Source organism: Oryza glaberrima, chromosome 10 (genome assembly GCF_000147395.1).
Source record: "Oryza glaberrima chromosome 10, OglaRS2, whole genome shotgun sequence".
Taxonomy (NCBI): Eukaryota; Viridiplantae; Streptophyta; class Magnoliopsida; order Poales; family Poaceae; genus Oryza; species Oryza glaberrima.
The window spans coordinates 16,657,526-16,679,000 of record NC_068335.1 but is presented as its reverse complement, the minus strand read 5'-3'; the positions used below and the strand labels follow the sequence as shown (position 1 = coordinate 16,679,000).

Here is a 21,475-nt window from a genome sequence, read left to right as displayed (position 1 = left end):
CTACTTAGCTTAATTTTATTCAGCCGCTTATATTTTGACTGAATAGATTAGGTTTCTTGTTCCCAATTACACGACATGTAGAAATTACTTTGACACGCAAATGGTTTGCGCGTTCGTGAAAAAAGACATATAGAAATTACTTCATCCGTATTCAAATATATGATGTTGTTAACTTTATTTAGTTTGTTTTCAGAAAAGAAAAAGAACTTTATTCAGTCAAACTTTTGAAAGCTTGATCATTAATAGCTCTCATAATATTTAGTTTGAAAAATACCGTATGTGTAGATTTTTCTTTACTGGAGCATTTACAATAATACAGTTTTGTTAGATAGTTTTGTTGTATTCTAATTTAAAAAAAAGTACTGCTCAGACTTGAACACTAGAGAAGGAATAAAGTCAATAGTATAATATATTCATATAGAGGTATTATACCGTCAAACATTTGCAAATATATCCTTTTCCTTTACACCCTCAGATTGTTAAAGGCCTAAATCTATATTGATTTTCCCTGCTCCAATTTTCTCAACCGTTTCCAGGACCACCTCAAAACATACTAGGCATTTCAAAATGCCTTCTAACATCGTTAAGTACACACGACATTTGTATCTATACAAATTATGCAAATTAACTCTATCTATTTCATTCACCTGCAAGAATGACAAACAAGTGAAAAGCAGATTGATATGACAACAGACCGACCCTACAGCAACTCCAGCTGATCAACATATATCAAATTTCTACAAAATTATTCAGAGGTTTGAAGTAAAGGACCGGTTAAATCTGCACAAAATAGGGTGGAAAAAAAAAAGAAAAAGCAATTCGAGAGAGTTTCTCAGTGCTGTGTCGTATGAGTTTATATCCAGGATTCCACTGTGTGATTGTACATGTATGAGCTCATCCCGCTGATATGCGCTAGAGCGTCAGAATCAAGCATGTCTTCTCCCTTCACGCCGCCCTGCAAATTCAAGACAAAAAAAAAAGACAAAAAGTCCTCAAATCATTGCCAAATTTCACTTCGTAAATATAATCCCAAGTTTCAAACCGATAATATCACTTTGTTTTAAAGATTTTTTTGAGGGCGTTCTTGGCATTTGAATGCTTACAATTTGTTCATACTCTTCGTGATTCTGCGAGCCGATCGACCTGGATGCCTCGCAGTAGTCGTCGTTCTTGGCGAACCTACCACGGACGCGAGGCCGGCTATCCGCGAGGGTTTTTCTGCAAGCGTACTGCAGATTTTTTTTTTAAAAAAAATCTGAGATGTCAGTAATGTGGTCGGCGGTGAGGTGAAATTCGTTTGAAAGATGGGTGGGTGGGGGGGGGGGGGGGGTGTGATATTTTGAATTTGAATTTGAATAATTTGGAAGTTCTTGCCTCACCTTGATCTTCTTGCTGAAATTCCTCTCGTTCCTCTTCTTGATGTACCTGTGGATCTTTTCCTTCCTCTCCTCGTTGGAGAGGCGGACGGTCTTGAAGCTCGTGTCCTCCAAGCTCGTCGTCTCCGTCGTCCCCGTCGCCGGCAGCCGCGCTGGGCTACTCCCGCCTCCGCCCATCTGTGGCACCACGACCACCATGGTGAAACGGTCATGGCGTCATGCTGCGCGTGCGCGAGAGGTTCTTGCATGGCGGCAATGTCCTACCTGCAACTCTGCGGCGGCGGCGTTGCCGAAGGCCATGTCGGCGCCGTCGGCGGCGTGGGTGGCGCCGAAAAGCGCGCCGCCGCATTCCATCATCCGCTGGTACTCGCCGATCTCGTCCATTCCCATCATCGACATCACCATGCTTCCGCCGCCGCCGCCGGCCGCGGCGAAGAAGGCGGCCTGCGCCGCGTGCGCGTCCTTGCTGAAGAACGCCTCGCCGGCGGCGGCGGCGGCGGCGGGGAGCATCGCGCCGGAATGCTGCTGCTGCGGGCAGAGCGGGTCGTCCAGGCCCATGTACCCTCCCGCCCCAGCTCCGGCTCCAGCGGCCAACGCCGCCGCGAAGACCTCGTCGGTGAACCCGGCGTACTGCATCAGCTCGGTGGCGGTGCTGCTCAGCTGCGCCTGCAGCGCCGGGTGCTCCGCCGCCGCGCTGCCCATCACCGGGAGAGGCATCTGGGTGAACTGCTGCTGCTGATGCTCCGGTGGTGGTGGTGGCTGCGTCTCGTCGACGGCGGCGAACGCGTAGTCGTCGATGGGGAGGAGGAGCTCGCCGTCGGCGCCGGGCGGCTCGTCTTGCTCGAGGAGAGCCGAGAGCGTGGAGTCCAGCGACGGCAGCGGCGGCGACAGGGTGTCGCCGCCGCCGGCGATGGGCGCGGTGGCCGTCGACGACGACGAGGCGGACGCGTCCTCCGAGGAGGCCGTGAACATGTCCGACCCTGCCGCCGCCGCCGCGTTCACCGCCGCGAAGAGGTCGCCGCCGTTGCCGTCGTCGCAGAAGTCATAGATGTGCTGCGCTATCGGGCTCGAGATGCCATCCTGCAAAAACAAAAACAAAATTCAGACAAAAACCATCAAACCACCAACTCGTAACCATTTCTTTCTTCAGAAAAAAAAACTGTATTCTTCTACAGGCCTGTGCAATGCAAACATTCATCGCCAAAATCCTGAATTGACAAAACGGTGATTTACAGATTTGTATTAGGCTATTTAAACCCATTTCTATGATTCTTTTATAATCTCTTTTTTTGCAAGGAATCAAATGCCATACTGTTGTATTTGCAAATTATACTGTTCTATCTGAAATCTGAAATCTCTGAAGATGTCAAGAACAGTAGAGGTATAGGTCCGTATGCCGTATGCTGGGGGGAATGTTACTGTTAGGATCAGGCAACTAATCAAAAATTCCAATGCGCAATGTCATAAAGCTCGTGGAGATTAGGAAGCAGAAACTATCAAGTCGAGGCATCGATTCCCATCTGTACTGCAAGAGGTCCAAAAAGCAGAAAGATTTTCGCAGGATCTGGTGCCCCTTTCCGCTTTAGTATGATAGCCACCTAACAATTATTGCTCTAGCAAAATCTGATCAGAGCATTAGCATTTGCCAATTGCCATTGCTATGGAATCCTAATATGCATGGGCAAGCAGAATGCAAAATAAATTATCAGACCATATGCATGCAGAATAACAACAGCAGAAACTGCTGAAAACAACTATGCTGAAAATGACTGAAGCTTGCAAATAACTGCAGAATTGAGCCTAATTTGCTTTCAGGAGATTTACGGCGAAAGGCTCGTCGTCGACGTCGTCGAGCATGATGGATCTTGCACCAAGGAATGCTCTAAATTGATACTGAGAAGGTAGAGGCACATCAACGGAATGGGAATTTGAAGAGGAGAAAAGCTCACGACCCATGCTAATGGCAGTGTGTTCTATTTATAAGCCCATGAACAAGAAGACCAAGCAATAATCCAGGCTAATTATAGAGCCATAAGAGCCGGAGACCTAACAAGAACTAGATGCGAAGTAACCGTAGCACTTAATTAGGACAAAGGACAAATATATTTACATGTCACATGGTGAAAATGTAAGTACATATGCCCAAAGCTAAAGAAGAAAAAAAAGGGGAAAACACCTATTTTTGTGCATGTTCTATGCCGTAATTCGGCTCCTAACGAACAATTAAACCGCCCTTTGTCTCTCCAAGATTAGTTTCCCCTTACTCCTAGATCAGTTTTTGACCGAGACGTCGTAATTTTCTTTTGCGAGAAAAATGGGATATTGCTATCTAGTTGATTCAACACATGAACACATGATCATTAAGAGATAACAGTATGTGATATATATAGGTTTTGCATTTTTTTTTAAAAAAGAAAGAATGAAAGAGTTCATGGTCGCACAAGATATAGGATTCCAGTTCCTATTGTCTTTCTTTGTAATTCTGTTCGTTTGCGATGTACTCAAACACCTCATTACATCTTAATGATGCGTATTCGCCAAAAAAAAGAATGTAAGAGTTTTGCCTGATGTATTGTTTTTTTTTTATCTCTGCAATACTGACTCGATCTCAGAAATCCCTCCGTCCCATAATATAAGGGATTTTGAGTTTTTACTTGTAACGTTTGATCACTCGTCTTATTCAAATTTTTTTGAAATTATTATTTATTTTATTTGTGACTTACTTTATTATCCACAGTACTTTAAGCACAACTTTTCATTTTTTTATATTTGCAAAAAAAAAATTTGAATAAGACGAGCGGTCAAACGTTGCAAACAAAAAACTCAAAATCCCTTAATTGTGGTAGGGAGGGAGTAGTTGATTCTTGTAGGTACAATGAGAATTGCTTTGAATATGTTATTGATGTGCTTATCTCTAATTTGATATGCTGATTCAATGGTTCAAACGGTGTCTATCCCGGGTGAAATTTTGACCCCCTTTTTTAAAATTTTCTTGTCAAATATGATACATATTAACTTATCATTGCTTCATGAATCCGGAACTAAAAGGCGGAAAGCGAAAAGACACACTATTACTTTAGAGACCTTTGCATACATGCAAGGTTGGTCACATATCTAACTAAGCTTTCGATGTGCGTTTATAGATATTTCAGGAGAACTGGATGCCAAACGTCATGGAAAAAAGCAGCCAAGTACATGCATGCCTGCCAGAGATGTATATGCTCTTATGTGGCAAATTGGGGCTGTAAAATGATGATTGATCAATAACTGTTTGCATGCATGAAGTTGTTCTCTATCTAAAAGAACAACCTGGTCATTCCGTACAAAAAGAACACTTCATGTAACTGAAAAAAAAAATGGATAAGAATAGCAAGAAACTCAGGTCTCACTTGCAGGAATAGCACACAACTCTTGCATGCAGACATGCAGTCATCCATGCTGTGAAGCAAAGTCGCCGCGGCGACGCCAAGCAGATGGATGCCTGACGAAAGAATTGAAAGTATTCTGATTCCAGACTGATCGAATGCATGTCTGTCAGACTGTCAGGCGAAGATGCACCTCTATCTAATCCCACAGTGCATATGCATATCGATCTCCATTTGATCATGTTCAACGTATTGATCATCGGTTCGTCGTTATATATAATTGAAGTAGAAATACTAGTATCCAAGTTAACAAACACACTCTGATTATTTATGCATGTATGCAGATTTTTTTTTTGTGTGTGTGTGTATGTAAAACTGGCATGCAAAGGAGTTAAAAGAGAGAAGTTAGAAGAGTTACAATGGCAGAAGGCAGCATGCCGATGAAATCCTGATCTTGAAACATCATCATCATCTCTACTGATCACTGCAGAAATGATCACTACTGTCTAGCTGAAAATTTTATGTATCTATAGTCTATGAGAAATATGTATATGACTGAATTGGGTGAAAGGGCTGAGAAGAAATGGTGTATGGAATTCAGGTGTGTAGGAGTAGTACTCTGAGTGAAGTCTCTGAAGTCTGCAAGCCATTCAGAAGGAACCATTTGAGTATATATAGATCATATGAGAATAACCAAAGTTGTGTGTGTGTGTGTTGTGGGCGTACATGGCTATAGAGATTTAGCCCTAGACGCCCCCCAGGCTAGGTACCATCTTTGGCATCTCTGAATCTATCTCTAAGCTAGCTGCACAGCTTGTGAAAAAAAATGTTCTGTCCCTGACGGTGAACAGTACGTACACGAAAACTCAACTGGGTTTTTTTCACACTGCTGCTAATGGGGAATAGTGATAGTGGAGATCTAGGAATCTGTTTCTGCTAATGAAAGGATGGTGTGGTATGATATGAGGAAGCAAATGCTTATCTGATTCTGATTCAGGCCAACCCTGCACACACTGAGATGTGTAGTTGCAGTACTGGTTTTTCTTTCTTTTGGTGACAGTTTGCAACTTTGCATGACCTGCTCTGTCTATTGTCGGATCCCTGGCTGAATTTTGGTGACAGAAGTTAGGAAGGATCGAGTGCGGAGAGTTGACTATGTCCTCTAGAATAATATACAGGAAATGGATTTTAAGCCGAGATCACACGCTCCTTTTTCTTTTGGCACGCACAACACAACAAATATAGTTTCGGAAGAAATTCATAAACCATGGTTTATTGAGTTATAATCTTTCCACAAACATGCGTGATCAAATCTGATCTAAATAAGCAAAAACAGAAATGGTAAATACAAGTGCCAATGCAAAATGCACTTTTTATAGTCAATGTTGCTATTTTTCTTCATATGCAGATCGAATTTGACCTTGATTGTACGTCGAAGGATTTGCAACACAATATAAAGTATATATTTTTCAATTTAAAAATTTTAATAATTATTTGCTCCACATACAATAAACTTAGAGCATGTGCCTTTGAGAGCTTAAAGCCACCAACGTACAACACCTCGGAGATATGCTCCTGTCTCCGAGACACCATGTACCGTTAAGCTCGAAGCTCTTTCTCTAAGAATAAGTTCTCATATACTTTTTTGCTTGTTGGCTTATCAGCCGCAACTAAAATTTATATTTTAGAACTTAATTTTAGAGGTAATTTTAGGTTATTTTTCATCTATTCTATTTTTAGCTTTAATTTTAAACCACTAATAACATAGATATAAGTTTTACGCGTAACTTTTTTTTCCTTCGTTCGTTTTTCTATGGCTTTTAAACCAACAACTTGACACAAATGTGATTCTTCCTTACTTAGTGATAGATCACTAGTGTCGTCTTGAGCTTGATGTGAGAAATTGTTGCATTCCGCTCTACCCAAACTAAAATGGACATGGAGTCAAACACAACACTTCAATAGGTTGTGAGTGACATGTGGGGTAGTCTCTAATCTAAAGAAAAAGCACTAATGAACACTTTTAGTGGGAGATATGTCTAGTACCTTGTAAGTAACATAAAAATGTCATGGTCATTCCTATTTTGTAGAGTAGAGGCACATGTACACTGTAAACACATCTCTTTTTTGTAGTAAGAACAATAAAAGGCGTGTTTAGTTGTATGCACTCCTATTCTAGCGCGTATGTCTTATCCATGCTAGGCTTGACCTGATTAGATGAACGCAACCATGCAAGAGAGGTTGCTTAGTTGGTTAGATCAATTGAGCTAGGATTAAACGAGATTCAATTTGGTTGGTTGCATGTTGGATGAAGCCGATTTCGATCGTCTCGGTGGTTGCATCTACTGATCATGCACGGGTTACCTCTTCCAAGTTCCAACAGGTGATGAGGTATCACTCCAATAAAAAAATTGGTCAACTAGGAAAATTCATCAATTCTAAACCCCTTTTCTCAAGTTCCCATGGAGCAGTGTCGATGCTAAAAAAAATGAGGTCTTCTGTTAAGAATATGTCAATATACAAAAGTAAATTTCACTTTAAGCAATGTCTATTGAATTATTGACCAAAATAGCATAATAGATAAGGGCTAGACCCATCTTTTCAATTGACGCTAGGAATTTCGCCATTCGTTGGGAGGGGACTCCACCGCCAATGCTCTTTGCTCAATTCGCATGCCAGTGGCTCTCTATCTAGAGTAGGAGAGCAAGCGATCAATCTAACGCTCCTCTCTCTAGCTATGCATTGATATTGAATGAGTAGTAGTTGCCCATGGCTAACAACGACCGGAGCTATACCAAGGAAGCTCACCAGTCGATAACGGTGGTGGTGCTAAGCCCAGGAAGAAGAATTGCATGATTATACAGCGGAAAGAAAATCGTATCTTCAACGTCCACAGCGTGCATCCACATTATCATTGTAAAATACAACTCTTTTATATGACAATGATTATCATCAAACCCTTATCAGAGCCAAGGAAAATAAGCTAAGTTTTAGCTAAACAAGTGGAGACAGGAGATAGAAACTTCGAAAAATTGAAATAAGAAGGTCCTAAAATATATTGTAACACATTGGCATGGATTGAAATAAACATTGCCCTAATTTGTTAGGCATGTGCCATCACCCATCTTGCACTTATCAGCCATGTCGTTTGGCATATGTTGATTATAAGCCGTAATGGCTTATGAGTGATAAAAATAATTTGTTATATATATATATATATATATATATATATATATATATATATATATATATATATATAATCTTAGTGATTTAAAAGCTAATGCTGAAAAATAAACTAAAATTAAAAAAATCTTCCAAAATCAGCTTCAAGATTAAAATTTAAAATTTAAATTTGATAATGGCTTGTAAGCGGAAGGACAAATGATAGGGCTTTTAGTTTTTGTACCTTACTGTAATTTGAGAAAGTCACTCTACCAATTGCTCATACTACGGGGCTGTTTGGATGGGACTAAAAATTTTAGTCCATGTCACATCGGATGTTTAGACACTAATTAGGAGTATTAAACGTAGACTATTGACAAAACCTATTTCATAACCCTGGACTAATTCACGAGACGAATCTATTGAGCATAATTAATCCATGATTAGCCTATGTGATGCTATAGTAAACATGTGCTAATTATGGATTATTTAGGCTTAAAAAATTGTCACGCGAATTAGTTCTCATTTATGTAATTAGTTTTGTAAGTAGTATATGTTTAATACTCTAAATTAGTGTCCAAATATCCAATGTGACAGGGACTAAAGTTTTAGTCCCTAAATCCAAACACCACCTATAGTTGCTAGCTTAGAGGCTTGTGCGTTACAATGGAAAACAAAATGAGTTTCTACCTCATTAGATCAATTAATTAGCATTTATTTAGTCCAAGTAATACGATGATTTTTCTTATTAACAAGTAGGTGATTTTGAAATTTGAGGAGATCCAATAGTAAAATAGGAGATGACTCATAAAGATGGTGTAATAGTACAGATTAGGGGACCCACATATTAATGGTAGTGATGATGTGGGAAAGGACACCCACTATTATAACATTTTAAGTAGTAAAGAGTATAGATATTTGAAAGTATTTTTTCAAAAAATTGTGGAAAGTTGTATACTACCTAATACCATTACATATAGCCAGTTTTATTATAGAGTACTAGTATCATAAATATCAGAGTACTATGCATTAGTGTTCGACACCTAAGGCGGTGCAAAATCTGCCAAAGAACTAGATCAACGTGCTGATTAGGCAGGTGTCAATCCATCGAGAATTCGATCGAGAGAGAGAGAGAGAGAGAGAGAGAGAGAGAGAGAGAGAGATCGATGCATAATCTAATCACCAAATGGTATATACCGAGCGGAGCCCCCCGATTCACCACCGTTTTCACCATCACCGGCTCACGTACATATAGCAGAGTCTAACCGTGCGTGCCGATCGATGAGCGCGAGCGATATGATCCAGCGCCCACGACGATCGATCGACATGCCGCTGCTCCAGTGGGGGAATCCGGTCGGCCGCCCGCGTCTCGTCACGTCGATCACCTACGCGAATACTCCTACGCGATACCAGTAGTGTAGTACTAGGCATAAGCCGCCGCACGCGCTCCCTACTCGTACGTCGTCTCTCGGATCGGTAGCTAAGCTAGCTAAGCTAGGTAGCCGCGGCCGGGCAGAGTAGACGATCGAGTAGCTGAGATGCGAATGCATCGTTGCGGCATCCGGCCGGGCGGGCGTTTCGTGCGGTCACCGCCGTGAGATTACTGGCGATCTCGGGGAGATATCTTTGTTGGGATCCTGGGTAGAAAAGCCTCGGCCCTTTTGTCTACCTAGCCAAGCATCTCCAGCTAAATTTAGCCATGAGTAGGAGAGTACCATGCTATATGGTGTAGGAGACCTGCACTGCATAATATACATGAGTTCAACACACTAATGAGTTATATTTTCAAGCAATAATGAGTTATATTACAAGCATATGTGTGTTAGAGATCATAACCCGGATCGAAGGAAGCGTGAATCAACTGTACGATCTCAAATTAAGCTAATCCATTTCTTCACACTAGGAACAAATTAAACCATTAATTGCAGGTGTACTGTACACACCTGCAAGTGAGGAAAGGATTAAGGATCAAAGGAACCACGTACGCGCGAGATGGATGCGATGGCGGCGTGTAATGTCCAAGATTAAAAATCAATCCTGTCAGCAACACAACAACAATTAGCACCCAAAGGATATTACATTAGTCCATGAGATCGAACAGATAAAGCTATACCTTAGCCTACCAGACAGAACTAATGCCCATCAGTCCCCCAAAAGCAGCCTCCTCCCCCTCTTGTCACCCCCATGAGGGCTTATCTTCCAGCTTAGCTTAGCTTAGCTTTGCCATAGCTAGCCATGCATTGCACGGCCCGTGCACAACACACATCCATCACAACGCCATGCACGCTAGCTAGTACCCTTTTGCAACTAGCTAGGTAGATACATATATACCTCTGATAGGAATCTTTTATCCGTTCGTCAATAGGCCAAATCGCCGTGGGCCAGCTGCCGACTACACTAGCTTTTTACCATTGCGTATAGTAGCATGTTTAATGCAGTAAGGCATACGTCGAACCTGTGTTTGCTGTCGCCTGCCGAAACGTATAGAAGGCGATCGAAAGTATGGTCTCTGAGATCGAAAGTGCAGGAGTAGTGTTAGCTTTACCCCTAGCTATGGAATGTGCATAGGCCAAACCGGGGGATCTGACTGTCGCCGCTTTGCCGCAACACCGGCACACACCGCTACGTCGATCATCCTCGCGCGCGATTCCTGGATTTCTTCCACGTAGAGAGGCCGGGTAGCTAAGGATAATTTGGTGGAGACCGGATGCGAGCCCCGTCTTCTACAGCCCAGCTCTGGATTATTGACGCGTGGATGATGTATTGATCGGACGGGGCGCTCCGCTCGGCTCCAGGCTCACCCGAGCCCGATCTATGCGCATGCGGCTGATGGCGCTTGATCCGTCCCGGCTCGATCTGAGCGTGAGCGGCTCATGAGCAGGAGGACGCCGCCTGCCCGTTCGCCGTCAATCCTCGTTCAACCTCCATATTGAGGGAGTCGTTGTCGCTTTCTGCCTCCACCCCGGGTTGCCACCGCCTACCAGGCTACCACCGCTGCTGTACCAAGTAGCGTTAGATGTGCAGCTTGTCACCGTCGGCGGCGTCGAGGAGAAGCATGCGCCGGACTATGGCAAGAATGGGTCAATGGACACAAGAAGCCATGACGGCCGCGAAGGTGGACATGGGAAGGAGGTTGTCTCGTATTACTGGCCAAGGGAAAGATGGAGAATTACAGATGTTTTGGACATTTTCGAAGCTGCTGCTGTCGTTGATTGCAGGAGGTGAACATCGATCGAGGAGCAGCCGCTGCTTCGGCTGTTCTTGAATTCTTGATGGGGATTGGGGAAGATGAAGATGAGCCTGCGCGACTGCTGCCGGCCCTACTGGGGAGTGGGGATACGTCGAGCTCGTCACCACATTCGAAGATAATTGATGTAAACCAAATTGTGGCTTAAAATCATAAATTGATTGGTGTCAGTGTCAGATGTGCATGCTGATGCTATGATGTAGTCTGACATCGTTGTTTTGAATTTTGATTTTCAGAACAACACGACGACACACCGCACACAGCACAGGCTAGCGGCGAGTACGGTGGTACGGCCACCGCGTGCACATCCATCTACAAGCTCGAGCTCCCCTCGCCGGCCCGTTGTCACGATGATGCCGACGCCGCCGTCGCCGCCATCGAGCCGCGGGAGGCCACGAACGTGGATTCGAAGGCGTCCTACCTCATCCAGATCAAGAACCCCGAGCAGCCGCCATCCTCCGATGGTCGTGGCGGTGACAAGATCAAGCCGCGCGGGCCCAGATCAAGCCGGGATGGGACGGATCGAGCCTCGAGCTCCATCAGCCGCACGCGCATAGATCGGGCCCGGGTGAGCCTGGAGCCGAGCGGAGCGCCCCGTCCGATAGTCCGATCGATACATCATCCACGCGTCAATAATCCAGAGCAGGGCTGCAGAAGAAGGGGCTTGCATCCGGTCTCCACCAAAATTTTTTCCGGAGCCGTGTGTGCGCGCGAGCTGTTGATGCGGTGTGTTTTTCTCGCGCAAAACATGGTGGAATCGCGCGCGCGCACACGCGCACGGCCGGATGGGGGCCGGGGCCATATATATGGCACGGCCCGATCGTGTTCTCATGTCGGCTCAAGGCCGTGCGCCGGCCCGCGCGAGCGTGCGTAGGCGGGAGCGGAAAATATGTGGATATGTTTGGTACATCTCCAACTTCTAAATTTAGCTCTAGAAGTTGGGTCTGTAGTGGAGTTGTGGAGCTGCCTAAACCCAGCTCAACAACTCTAATTCATTTTATGAGAGAGCTCCACCTAGAGAAGCTGAAACTGTTTGGCTGAGCTCCAGCTCCACCCCTGCTAAACAGGCCCGTACAGAGCACTACGGGTCTATTTGATAAAGTTTCAATTCCAAAATTTAGCTTAAGTGGTTGGGTACAGAGTAAATTCATGGAGCAGCTTAAATTCAGTTTCACATCTTGTTTTGTTTTTGTGAGAATGTTCCATCTAGCTCCACTTTATATAGAGCTGAAACTGTTTGGTTGGACTTTAGCTCCAAAAGGCACTAGATCTCGTGAAGCCTAGATATCAGGATGGCGATGCGGTTCAGGTTTCAGCTGTGAGAGAGGGGCCGTGTACATGTCAACATGGATGCACAGGATCAGTTGCGACTTTGCGCTTTTAGGGGTGGGTCATGCCGTGAGGTGTCGATGTATTGGCATCGACAGGGCGAGATGCAGGGAGTCGGGATGCATGGTGTCCCATTTATTACCATCACTAGGTGAAACCCCGCGCATTTCTACGAGAATTTAGTATGATAATAATAAAAAAATAACATGTAAAATAGCTAGATAATATCAGATTAAGTGAATTAATGTGGTTTATGATAATTTAAATTTAAATAGTATGTAGAATGGTGATTCAAACGTAAAAAGTAAGGTGGTATGACTTTATGGAAGAAGAAAAGTAGGGAGATAGTTTGGACCGTAGATTAATTATCTAAAGGCTAAAACCAATTGATGTGATATGACTTAATTAGAGGAAAAAAGGAGAAGATAATTTGGACCATAGATTAATCATTTAAGCACTAAGTGAGGATGAACTATATAAGTATATAGGATATCATAAAACATAATAAATATATACATTGAAACATTATGTGAATTATATTGGATGATAATTTAATATTTTTGTATTTGAAAAGCTCTTAAATTATAAAAACTATAAAGATATAGCATATTTGCATGATGTTTAAATGTGATGATTGTTAGTGGATGATGATGTGGCATCTTGTTAATTAGTGGATGATGATGTGGCATCTTTGCATGTTAAGGTTATGGAGTTAGTGGGGGATAACTTTATAGTAAGATAGGATTCCCGTCAAGCCTGTACGATGATACTCCTTGAAGATTTTTGGCTGTGTTCGGTAGTTTGGGATGAAAACTAATCCCTCTCGTATATAAAACAATGTGACTCATTAGTGCATGATTAACTAAGTATTAGTATTTCAATAATTTTTCCATATATTTTTTTTTTGAAAAAACACAATCTATACTCTCTATAAAGTTACAACCCACTATCTCTAATGTTTAATATGCAACCATGCCACATTATCACCCACTAGCAATAATTACATACTCAATCTCATTCAAGCATGCAACATCATCTACAATCTATTTAATTCTACAAATCATTATGTATAGTACAAATCCAATCATCACCCCTCACATCATTTCCACAATATTTTTACAAATCTATCTATCATTCTTATGATATTTAACATAAACTTATCAATTAAAGTGTGAGTTTTATTTGTTTGTTTCATGATAAAAACTGATAAGCCTTGGTATTTCATTTGTTTTTTTTTACCCCTAGCTTGATTGTAGTGAAAAAATATATATTAAAAATTAATTTCCACATCAAAGCGCGGGAAATCAACTGTCTTTAGCAAATTGAGAACCGTGCGTGAGGTAGAGGAGGGGAGAAGCTGAGAAACGGTTTCGTAGGTACCGCCTACGTAGCCGTGTTCGGCCAGATATTTCACAAGCCTACAACATCTATAGCCCACGAAGTATTTTCCAGGGCCCAAAATGCGGCCCACCAAACTTAGCCGGCCCACGCAGTTAAAGCCCAATCACCCAATGGAAACGGTTCAACTTGCGCGACCGATTTCAGGCACCGCGAGTGGACCACGGCGGAAGGAGGAGCCGCACAAGCGACGAGATTTTCGCCCCCGCTTCGGATTAAAACCCTAGCCGGCTAAACCTGCTCCGCTCCCCCCCGCCGCCGCCGGCGCCGCCGCCACCACCACTGCCGGAGAGAGAGAGAGCTGCCTGGGAGGAGCAGCCTCGGTGGGCGCGCGCGCGCTAATCCCCTCCTCCACTCTCCGTCGCCGCCGCCGCCGCAGCCATGATCTGCGCAAGTAAGCTTCTCTCACTGTCTCTCCGAAACCCTAGCTGTTCTCTCCGTGCGTGCGCTGATTTGTGGCCTCCGCCTGTTGTGAAGTCTCCGGCGAGGTGCCGGATGAGCCGGTGGTGTCGAAGAAGTCCGGGCTGCTCTTCGAGCGGCGGCTCGTCGAGCGCTACATCGAGGTCGGTTAGGGTTATTATAGCTTCCGTGGGTTTAGATCTCGCGTCGCATTTGTGTGTCGTGCTTTGAGCTGATGTTTCTTGTGGTGGTCATGGTCGTGGCCATGGCGCAGGACCATGGGAAGTGCCCAGTCACCAAGGAGGAGCTCACCATGGACGACATCGTGGCGGTGAAGACCAACAAGGTAAGGCTTCGCTGGAATGCTGAGAAAATTATTGTGGAGTGGCAGGCTTCAGCAGCGTGTGGCGTGGATTTACCTATGTTTTGTACAAGTGACTGATGGTGCTATACCTTTTAGCTGAAAAACTTGCATAATCCTCAAGGCCTCAATCATGTTATACTATTTGCAGGTTGTGAAGCCCAGACAATTGCAGGCTGCAAGCATTCCCGGACTCCTGGGGATGTTCCAAAATGTAAGTGGTTCCACTAACTTCATAGTTATCTGTGTTATAGACAGTGAAGATCTGATTCTTTTTCTTTGATAATAGTTCTCACATTGTTTTGTTTATTAAATGTATAGTTTGTTAATTTAAAACTGTACCTGAAAAGTACTTTTTATCTTATGTTTGAATTAAAGATAAACACGTTGCATAATAATTGGGAATGATTCAGTGTTAAGTGTCTTTCTCCATTGCACACCAGGCAGTTTGACAGAACTTAATGCGCTGTTTCCAAGCATAGTCAGGTTACTAGAGGGAGTAAACTAATCTTCATAATTGGAGCTTGGCAAACTGCCTGCTCATTGGTTATGTTTAAAGCAGATTCAGAGATTCTGTGGTAGAGTTAAATTTCTGGTCTTTGTTTCCTAAAATTTGCATCACCCTCAGTTTAAATGATCTCATGTAACTATTATGAAGAGTAATATAGTACAGTGCCTTGATTTTGCCACAAATAATCATGGAACTAAAAATGTCTTGTGAGAACCCATCATGATTCACCCTAGCTCTCACTAGAACAATACCATGGCTTTTACAGGAGTGGGATGCTATCATGCTTTCTAGTTTTGCTTTGGAGCAGCAGCTTCATACAGCAAGACAAGAACTTAGTCATGCGCTATATCAGGTATGTCTTTTACCTATGCAGAATTTCTATTACATATTGTATCATGTTAAGTACAAAATCTTCCCTTTTCTTTTGACAAACTATGCATGTTATTATAGTTCTACATATGCTAGCAGCTTTAGCTGATGAAGGATCTGCTCAGAGGATTTTGAGCTTTTCCATAGGTCTATTGTTGGGGCATGTTAGATTGCTATGGAACAGTGCTCTCTTTTAGGAACTCTGGTGGCCATTTTGTATTTGTGTATGGTTAGAGCAGATGCAGTAGGATGTTGAACGTCCTTACATAATAAAAATTCGAATTTTTATTTAGAAATGCTACTTGACTCTTGATTCTAGATGAATTTATCCCTGTAATCAGCACTGTTGATTCCCAATCTTGAGTCACTCTTTTGACTCTTGATAAACTACCCCCTCCATCCAAAATATAGCAACTTCACCTATTCCTTCATCTCAACCAATCACACAACCATCTCTCATTTAATATCTCCACATACTTCCTCATAACCACTAATTACAGCCATACCTCATTAAATTCCACCTACTTTCTTAATCTCCCTCAAAAGCTCTAGAAAACCTTATATTTTGGGACGGAGGGAGTATCGTCTTTCTTCTTCTTCTTTTTTTGTATTTGACATTTGTCTTTTTTTTTATCCTGCTGGTGCTTGTTCCTTTTCACTTATAGTACCGAAGATGGCTAATGATGATTTACAGATTATTTTTCCTTCTATGCTTCTTGTTGTGCATATGTACAAGGTATAGTTGTTGGCTTATTTCCTGGCACTAATCCTGTGGTGAAGTGGGCAACAATGTTAGCCCTGATCTGTTTACCCATCCAACTAAAGTTCGCTAATCTGCAAATGACCACTAGTTTTGTACGGGCATTGTTAAGTTGACTGTTAAATATCTATCCTTGTTCCTGCTCCTGTTCGAGTTGTACTGCAATTTATATTTTCATAAGCTGAAGAAAAAATGCTTATAAAATCAATCATTCACTGACCAGTCTAGAAATGTGTGATGCTGTTCTGGGTTCTTGTGCATACCATATAACTGGTGATATTTAGGTTGTTTTTTTGCTCTAGGCAGTCTGGTTTGAGCTTGAAAACAATAAAGTATTATTACTGCTTTTTTTTTTTGCACTAGGCAGTCTGGTTTGAGCTTGAAAACAATAGCCCTGTTTGGAGAACTAGCCAAGAGTTATTTTGAGAGCTATTTTTTAGCACAAGGAAATAGCCCTCCAATAAAATAGCCCTAAGTTGTTTGGATCAAAGGGTTATTTTGAGAGCTATTTGGCCTTTAATGTAGCTTCCCATGGAGAGAGATAGAGAGAAGACACTTTTTCAGTGGGCCCCACCCGAAATAGCCCCAATTAGCACCCCTTGGGTGGGATAGTTTTTTTTGGGTGGGTTATTTCCAAATAGCCCTCAAATAGCTCACCCTTTTGGATCTTTTTGGGCTATTTGGGCTATTGGAGGGAGGGCTAAAAAATATCCCTTGGATCCAAACAGGGCCAATGAAGTATTATTACTGCAAGTTGATATGTTAAAAAACTACTTGTAAGTTATTGAGGAAAAGGTCTGAAGTACCAAGCTTTGTTAAGGCATTGCTTGTCTTTACAGCTACATTTTTTTTTCAGCGCTTGATTAAACAGCTCTATTATGGGTTAAATGCTGAATACCGTTTTAATGAAATGCTCTTTTAGTTAACACTTTTGCTTTTAAGAACATTCATTATCCTGTAATCTGATCTGTTTAGTTGTTTTATGTCCCTTTTCCAGCATGATGCTGCCTGCCGTGTTATAGCTAGATTAAAGAAAGAACGAGATGAAGCCAGAGCACTTTTGGCTCAAGCTGAGAGACAGATTCCTGCATCGATGGCAGGAGCTGCACCTACAGCTGTTGTCTCCAACGGGAAAAGAGGTACCTACTTTCTGACTGTTTGAAGTTGTTGAAGTAAATTTCTACATATAATTTCAGCCTTCTCATAGTTCTGCATTGTTGGATTCAGCATTTGAAGATGAAGTTGGACCAGACGGGAAGAAGATTCGTCCTGGTATCAACCCTGTGATGATTGATGAACTAACAGAGTGTAATACCATGCTCTCTGCGCATCGTAAGAAACGACAGGTACATATCTGTATTCATAGTTATGCTACAAACAAGGTCTAAAACATGCATTAATGTTTTTATCCAATAGTTAAGATTATCTCAAGAATGCTAGCTCATCTCGCCAGGACATTATTTCTCAGTGTTTGTTGCCATCTTTACACCTTACTTTTGAAATGAGATAACAGTTCTCTACATTTTCTCACAGGTTCCTCCAACTTTGGCATCAATTGATGCAATTGAGAGATATACCCAGATCTCCAGTCATCCACTTCACAAGACAAACAAACCAGGCATCTTATCTATGGATATTCATCCTTCAAAGGTCTGTCTTTTATGTTTTTAGTGTACCTTGCTTTGAATATCATATACTCTGTGGTCTTATCCTTTTCAGTTCAATTAGGTGTAAGATTTCACATTAATTGAATAATTATATCACTAATACTTCTATTTGTACCTGCAACATGATGCTCTCCTGAAAAGCTTGGTTCACATGTAGTTTGTTTTATTTTGTTATCTGTTTGATTCGTCTTGGATTTAATGTTGATAATTTGATGGCAAACGGTGATTTAAATACTTAATTATTTTACTTTGTTCTTATTCTGGATTAACAGGACATTATTGCAACTGGTGGCATTGATACAAACGCAGTGCTTTTTGACAGGCCATCCGGTCAAATCTTGTGCACACTTACTGGTCACTCAAAGAAGGTTTTCCCTCATTTTATTTTGATGATTTAGATGCACTCAATTGATTTTTAATCTATCTCTAAAATTTATGTTAACATTGGAACCTTCATATATATAGATAACCAGTTTGAAATTTGTTCCTCGGGATGAGCTCTTTGTAACTGGATCAGCAGATAAGGTATGCCATTCTCTGATAGATTAATTAGTCACATAAATTTGATGCAATAATCAAGTTTTGATTTTGCTAGTAAAATTGATTGCATCATTTCCTGCAGTACTTGATTAGGTTGAGCATGTTTGCAGTCACTGGTCCGACTATCTGATGATTAGGTTGTGCTGTTTATTCTTCACTGAGTTGTTTGCAAATTATGCAGACTGTTAAAATTTGGCAAGGAAGCGAGGAGGGAAATTACAATTGCATCCATACATTGAAAGATCACACTGCTGAGGTTAGCAATTGCGTGGATATTCTTCTGCAAAATAACTTCACATTCTTTGCCCTTTTATGTTTTTGGATATTGGAATTACAGATTGCTGGATAGCTGGTATTCTTCTTGCATGCATACAGTCATATTTCCTTTCTGTGGCTTCTAAATTTCTGTTACAGTAAAATTGAAAATATTTATGAAATTTCTATCTATCAAGGATTTGTCACAAATATGATTATAACACATTTTGGCATGTTGAGCTATGATACTCAAAACTCAAGTCATACTGCAAATGCAGTTCTTTCATCAAATTTTCTTTACCATTTGTACCGTTAGCTACTCTGGTCCATTCATGTTTCACAGTTACAAAACATGTGAAAATGCCCCACCATTGTCCTTAAAGGCCCTCTTCACAGTTACAAAACATGTGAACATGCCCCATCATTGCCCTTAAGGCCCTTGTTCTTTACAGATTATTCTCTGCACTGGATTATTGAAATGGATTATTTGCTATATACTTTGGAAAATACATCTTCTCAAAAAAAATTCTTTTGCTGCATTTCTTAGATAACTTATTTTAAGCTATTTATTGAGTTTATTTTTCAAAATATTTAATTTATATAGATAATCCATGGTAATAACTCAGTAATATAAATCAAACAGGGCAACTTTTACCATATTTTATATTGTAATACTTCAATTGGTAATATAAAATGTTTCAATTCAAATTCTATTGTTTCAAACTTATTTGTTTTACAAAAATCTGTCAGGTTGAAGCTGTTACAGTCCATGCGACTCAGAAGTACTTTGTGACTGCTTCCAAGGATAATACTTGGTGCTTCTACGATATTCCATCAGGATCTTGCCTCACACAGGTTTACTCCATTATCTTTCTCATGTAACCTGCTCCCATTCATCCATGTACTTATACATGCTTTGTCTGTTAGCTCCCAAGATGTTTATGAGTTAATGAATACCTTTTCTTTACTCAGGTTGGCGAGTCTTCAGGACAAGAGGGATATACATCTGCATCTTTCCACCCAGATGGTCTTATCCTGGGGACAGGGACCACTGAAGCTGTTGTCAAAATTTGGGATGTGAAGACGCAGGTGTGATACTCCGGCAACTCATTCAAGTTCTTTTTTCAGGTGTTCATGCATTTCTGCTCTTGAAATACCTTGCTAACAATCATCTTTTTTCTCTAGTCAAATGTTGCAAAGTTTGAGGGGCATGTTGGACCAGTGACTGCTATGTCCTTCTCTGAAAATGGTTACTTCCTTGCGGTATGAATCTCTCCATAGTGCAATCTGCAAAATGTTGAATTTCTTTTTTATTCTGATATATTTATCATCACTGTACAGACTGCTGCTCTCGATGGAGTCAAGCTTTGGGATCTTCGAAAATTAAGAAACTTTAGGACGATATCACCTTATGACTCAGACACGCCAACAAATTCTGGTAAGGAACTTTGCACATGCTCCACACTCACAGTAAATTGTGAATGGTGCATGTGCTTCAATGTGTGTATAGATATAGCCAACAAGCGAGATTATGTTGATCATTCACCCTAGATATATCTTGCTTTCTAGGATTTTGATTGTAGCTGGAAGGACATCTCATTCCATTTTTGTTATTTGTACTGGAGTTCCATTAATCATATGATGCATGAATGTTTTTTTGTTTATCTTACAGTGGAATTTGACTTTAGCGGAAGTTATCTAGCTGTTGGTGGTTCAGATACAAGGTATTTTCTCAAAACCTGCAAGTCTGACCTTTTGGTGCAAATGTTATACCGTAAACTTTTATATTTGATACCTCCTCTGTTTGGCCTTCAGGGTTTACCAAGTAGCAAATGTTAAGCTTGAATGGAATCTTGTCAAGACCTTACCAGATTTGTCAGGCACAGGTTCGTCCCTTTCTTATGGCCCACATTCTCGGTTCGTGATTGGCATCTGTGCTTGCACTTAACTAATTTGGTTTCTGTGGCGTACACTTTTCTCAGGGAAAGTGACAAACGTCAAGTTTGGCACCGATGCGAAGTACATTGCCGTAGGTTCTATGGATCGTAACCTACGGATATTTGGGCTTCCGGGAGAAGATGATCAAATGGACGACGCAAAGCCATCGGAGGAGTGATGAAACCAATTGTACTTCATTTGGCCTGCGTAAATTGCTCCCTGTTTGTGTGTTTTGACGGTGGATGAGCTGGCTGAGATTGGAGGCACATAACAACGGGAGACGAGAGGTTCCTTGCAGGAGCAATTTGGTGGGCTTTGGTCGATGTAAACAAATGACATTGTTATTGTATTTGTAGGCCTTACTAACTTCCTAATGAGGATACGGTTTGTTTTGGAGATGAATACAATGCTGAAGTGCTCGACTTGCGGACATGCCAATGAAATCTAGAATGTGTTTAAATTTGTGGTTACGTAATGTCCATGCACTAACGCTCGTTTATTCATTTCTCAAAGTTGCTGGCGCGATATTAAGGAATGGTTTGATGGTTAACTAATTAGTCGTCTAATCTGAGAAATCTGGCAGCATCCGAATTACCTTGAACAGTACATCAAGGCAGACTAAGTATATTGAGGACCTTTCCGTGCCACCGACAAGCGTGGTCACATAAGCTCACTGAAATGTGGGCAAGGAGGGTAAATCCTCAATTTCAAACAAAAGAATAATGAGGACTCTCCCGTGCCACTAACATGTGGGGTCATACAAGCTCAATGAAATGTGGGCCAGGAAGGTAAATCCTT

The 21,475-nt window shown here is 41.7% G+C and overlaps 2 protein-coding genes across 4 annotated transcripts; one reads left to right on the top strand and one right to left on the bottom strand.

Moving 5' to 3' along the window:
* Positions 1–380: 380 nt before the first annotated feature.
* LOC127786191 (uncharacterized) lies at positions 381–5,364 on the bottom strand. 3 transcript variants are annotated; one of them, XM_052313526.1, is made up of 5 exons: positions 5,160–5,364; positions 1,641–2,456; positions 1,380–1,553; positions 1,104–1,229; positions 381–955 (listed from the first exon to the last, which is right to left on the bottom strand). In XM_052313526.1, exons 1-5 carry the CDS (start codon positions 5,211–5,213, stop codon positions 854–856), a joined length of 1,272 nt encoding a protein of 423 aa, XP_052169486.1. In that variant the 5' UTR covers positions 5,214–5,364; the 3' UTR covers positions 381–853. The 3 variants fall into 3 exon arrangements, with proteins under 3 accessions (XP_052169486.1, XP_052169487.1, XP_052169485.1); XM_052313527.1 differs by lacking the exon at positions 5,160–5,364 and adding an exon at positions 3,201–3,474 and having other exon boundaries at positions 1,375–1,553; XM_052313525.1 differs by lacking the exon at positions 5,160–5,364 and adding an exon at positions 3,201–3,347.
* An 8,669-nt stretch (positions 5,365–14,033) lies between these two features.
* On the top strand, positions 14,034–21,152 carry LOC127786387 (pre-mRNA-processing factor 19). The gene is made up of 18 exons (XM_052313787.1): positions 14,034–14,271; positions 14,355–14,440; positions 14,551–14,622; positions 14,789–14,851; positions 15,414–15,500; positions 17,275–17,416; positions 17,505–17,623; positions 17,811–17,927; positions 18,217–18,312; positions 18,410–18,469; positions 18,666–18,740; positions 19,490–19,594; positions 19,712–19,828; positions 19,925–20,002; positions 20,081–20,177; positions 20,412–20,463; positions 20,555–20,625; positions 20,722–21,152. Exons 1-18 carry the CDS (start codon positions 14,259–14,261, stop codon positions 20,853–20,855), a joined length of 1,584 nt encoding a protein of 527 aa, XP_052169747.1. The 5' UTR covers positions 14,034–14,258; the 3' UTR covers positions 20,856–21,152.
* The last annotated feature ends 323 nt before the right edge of the window (positions 21,153–21,475 follow it).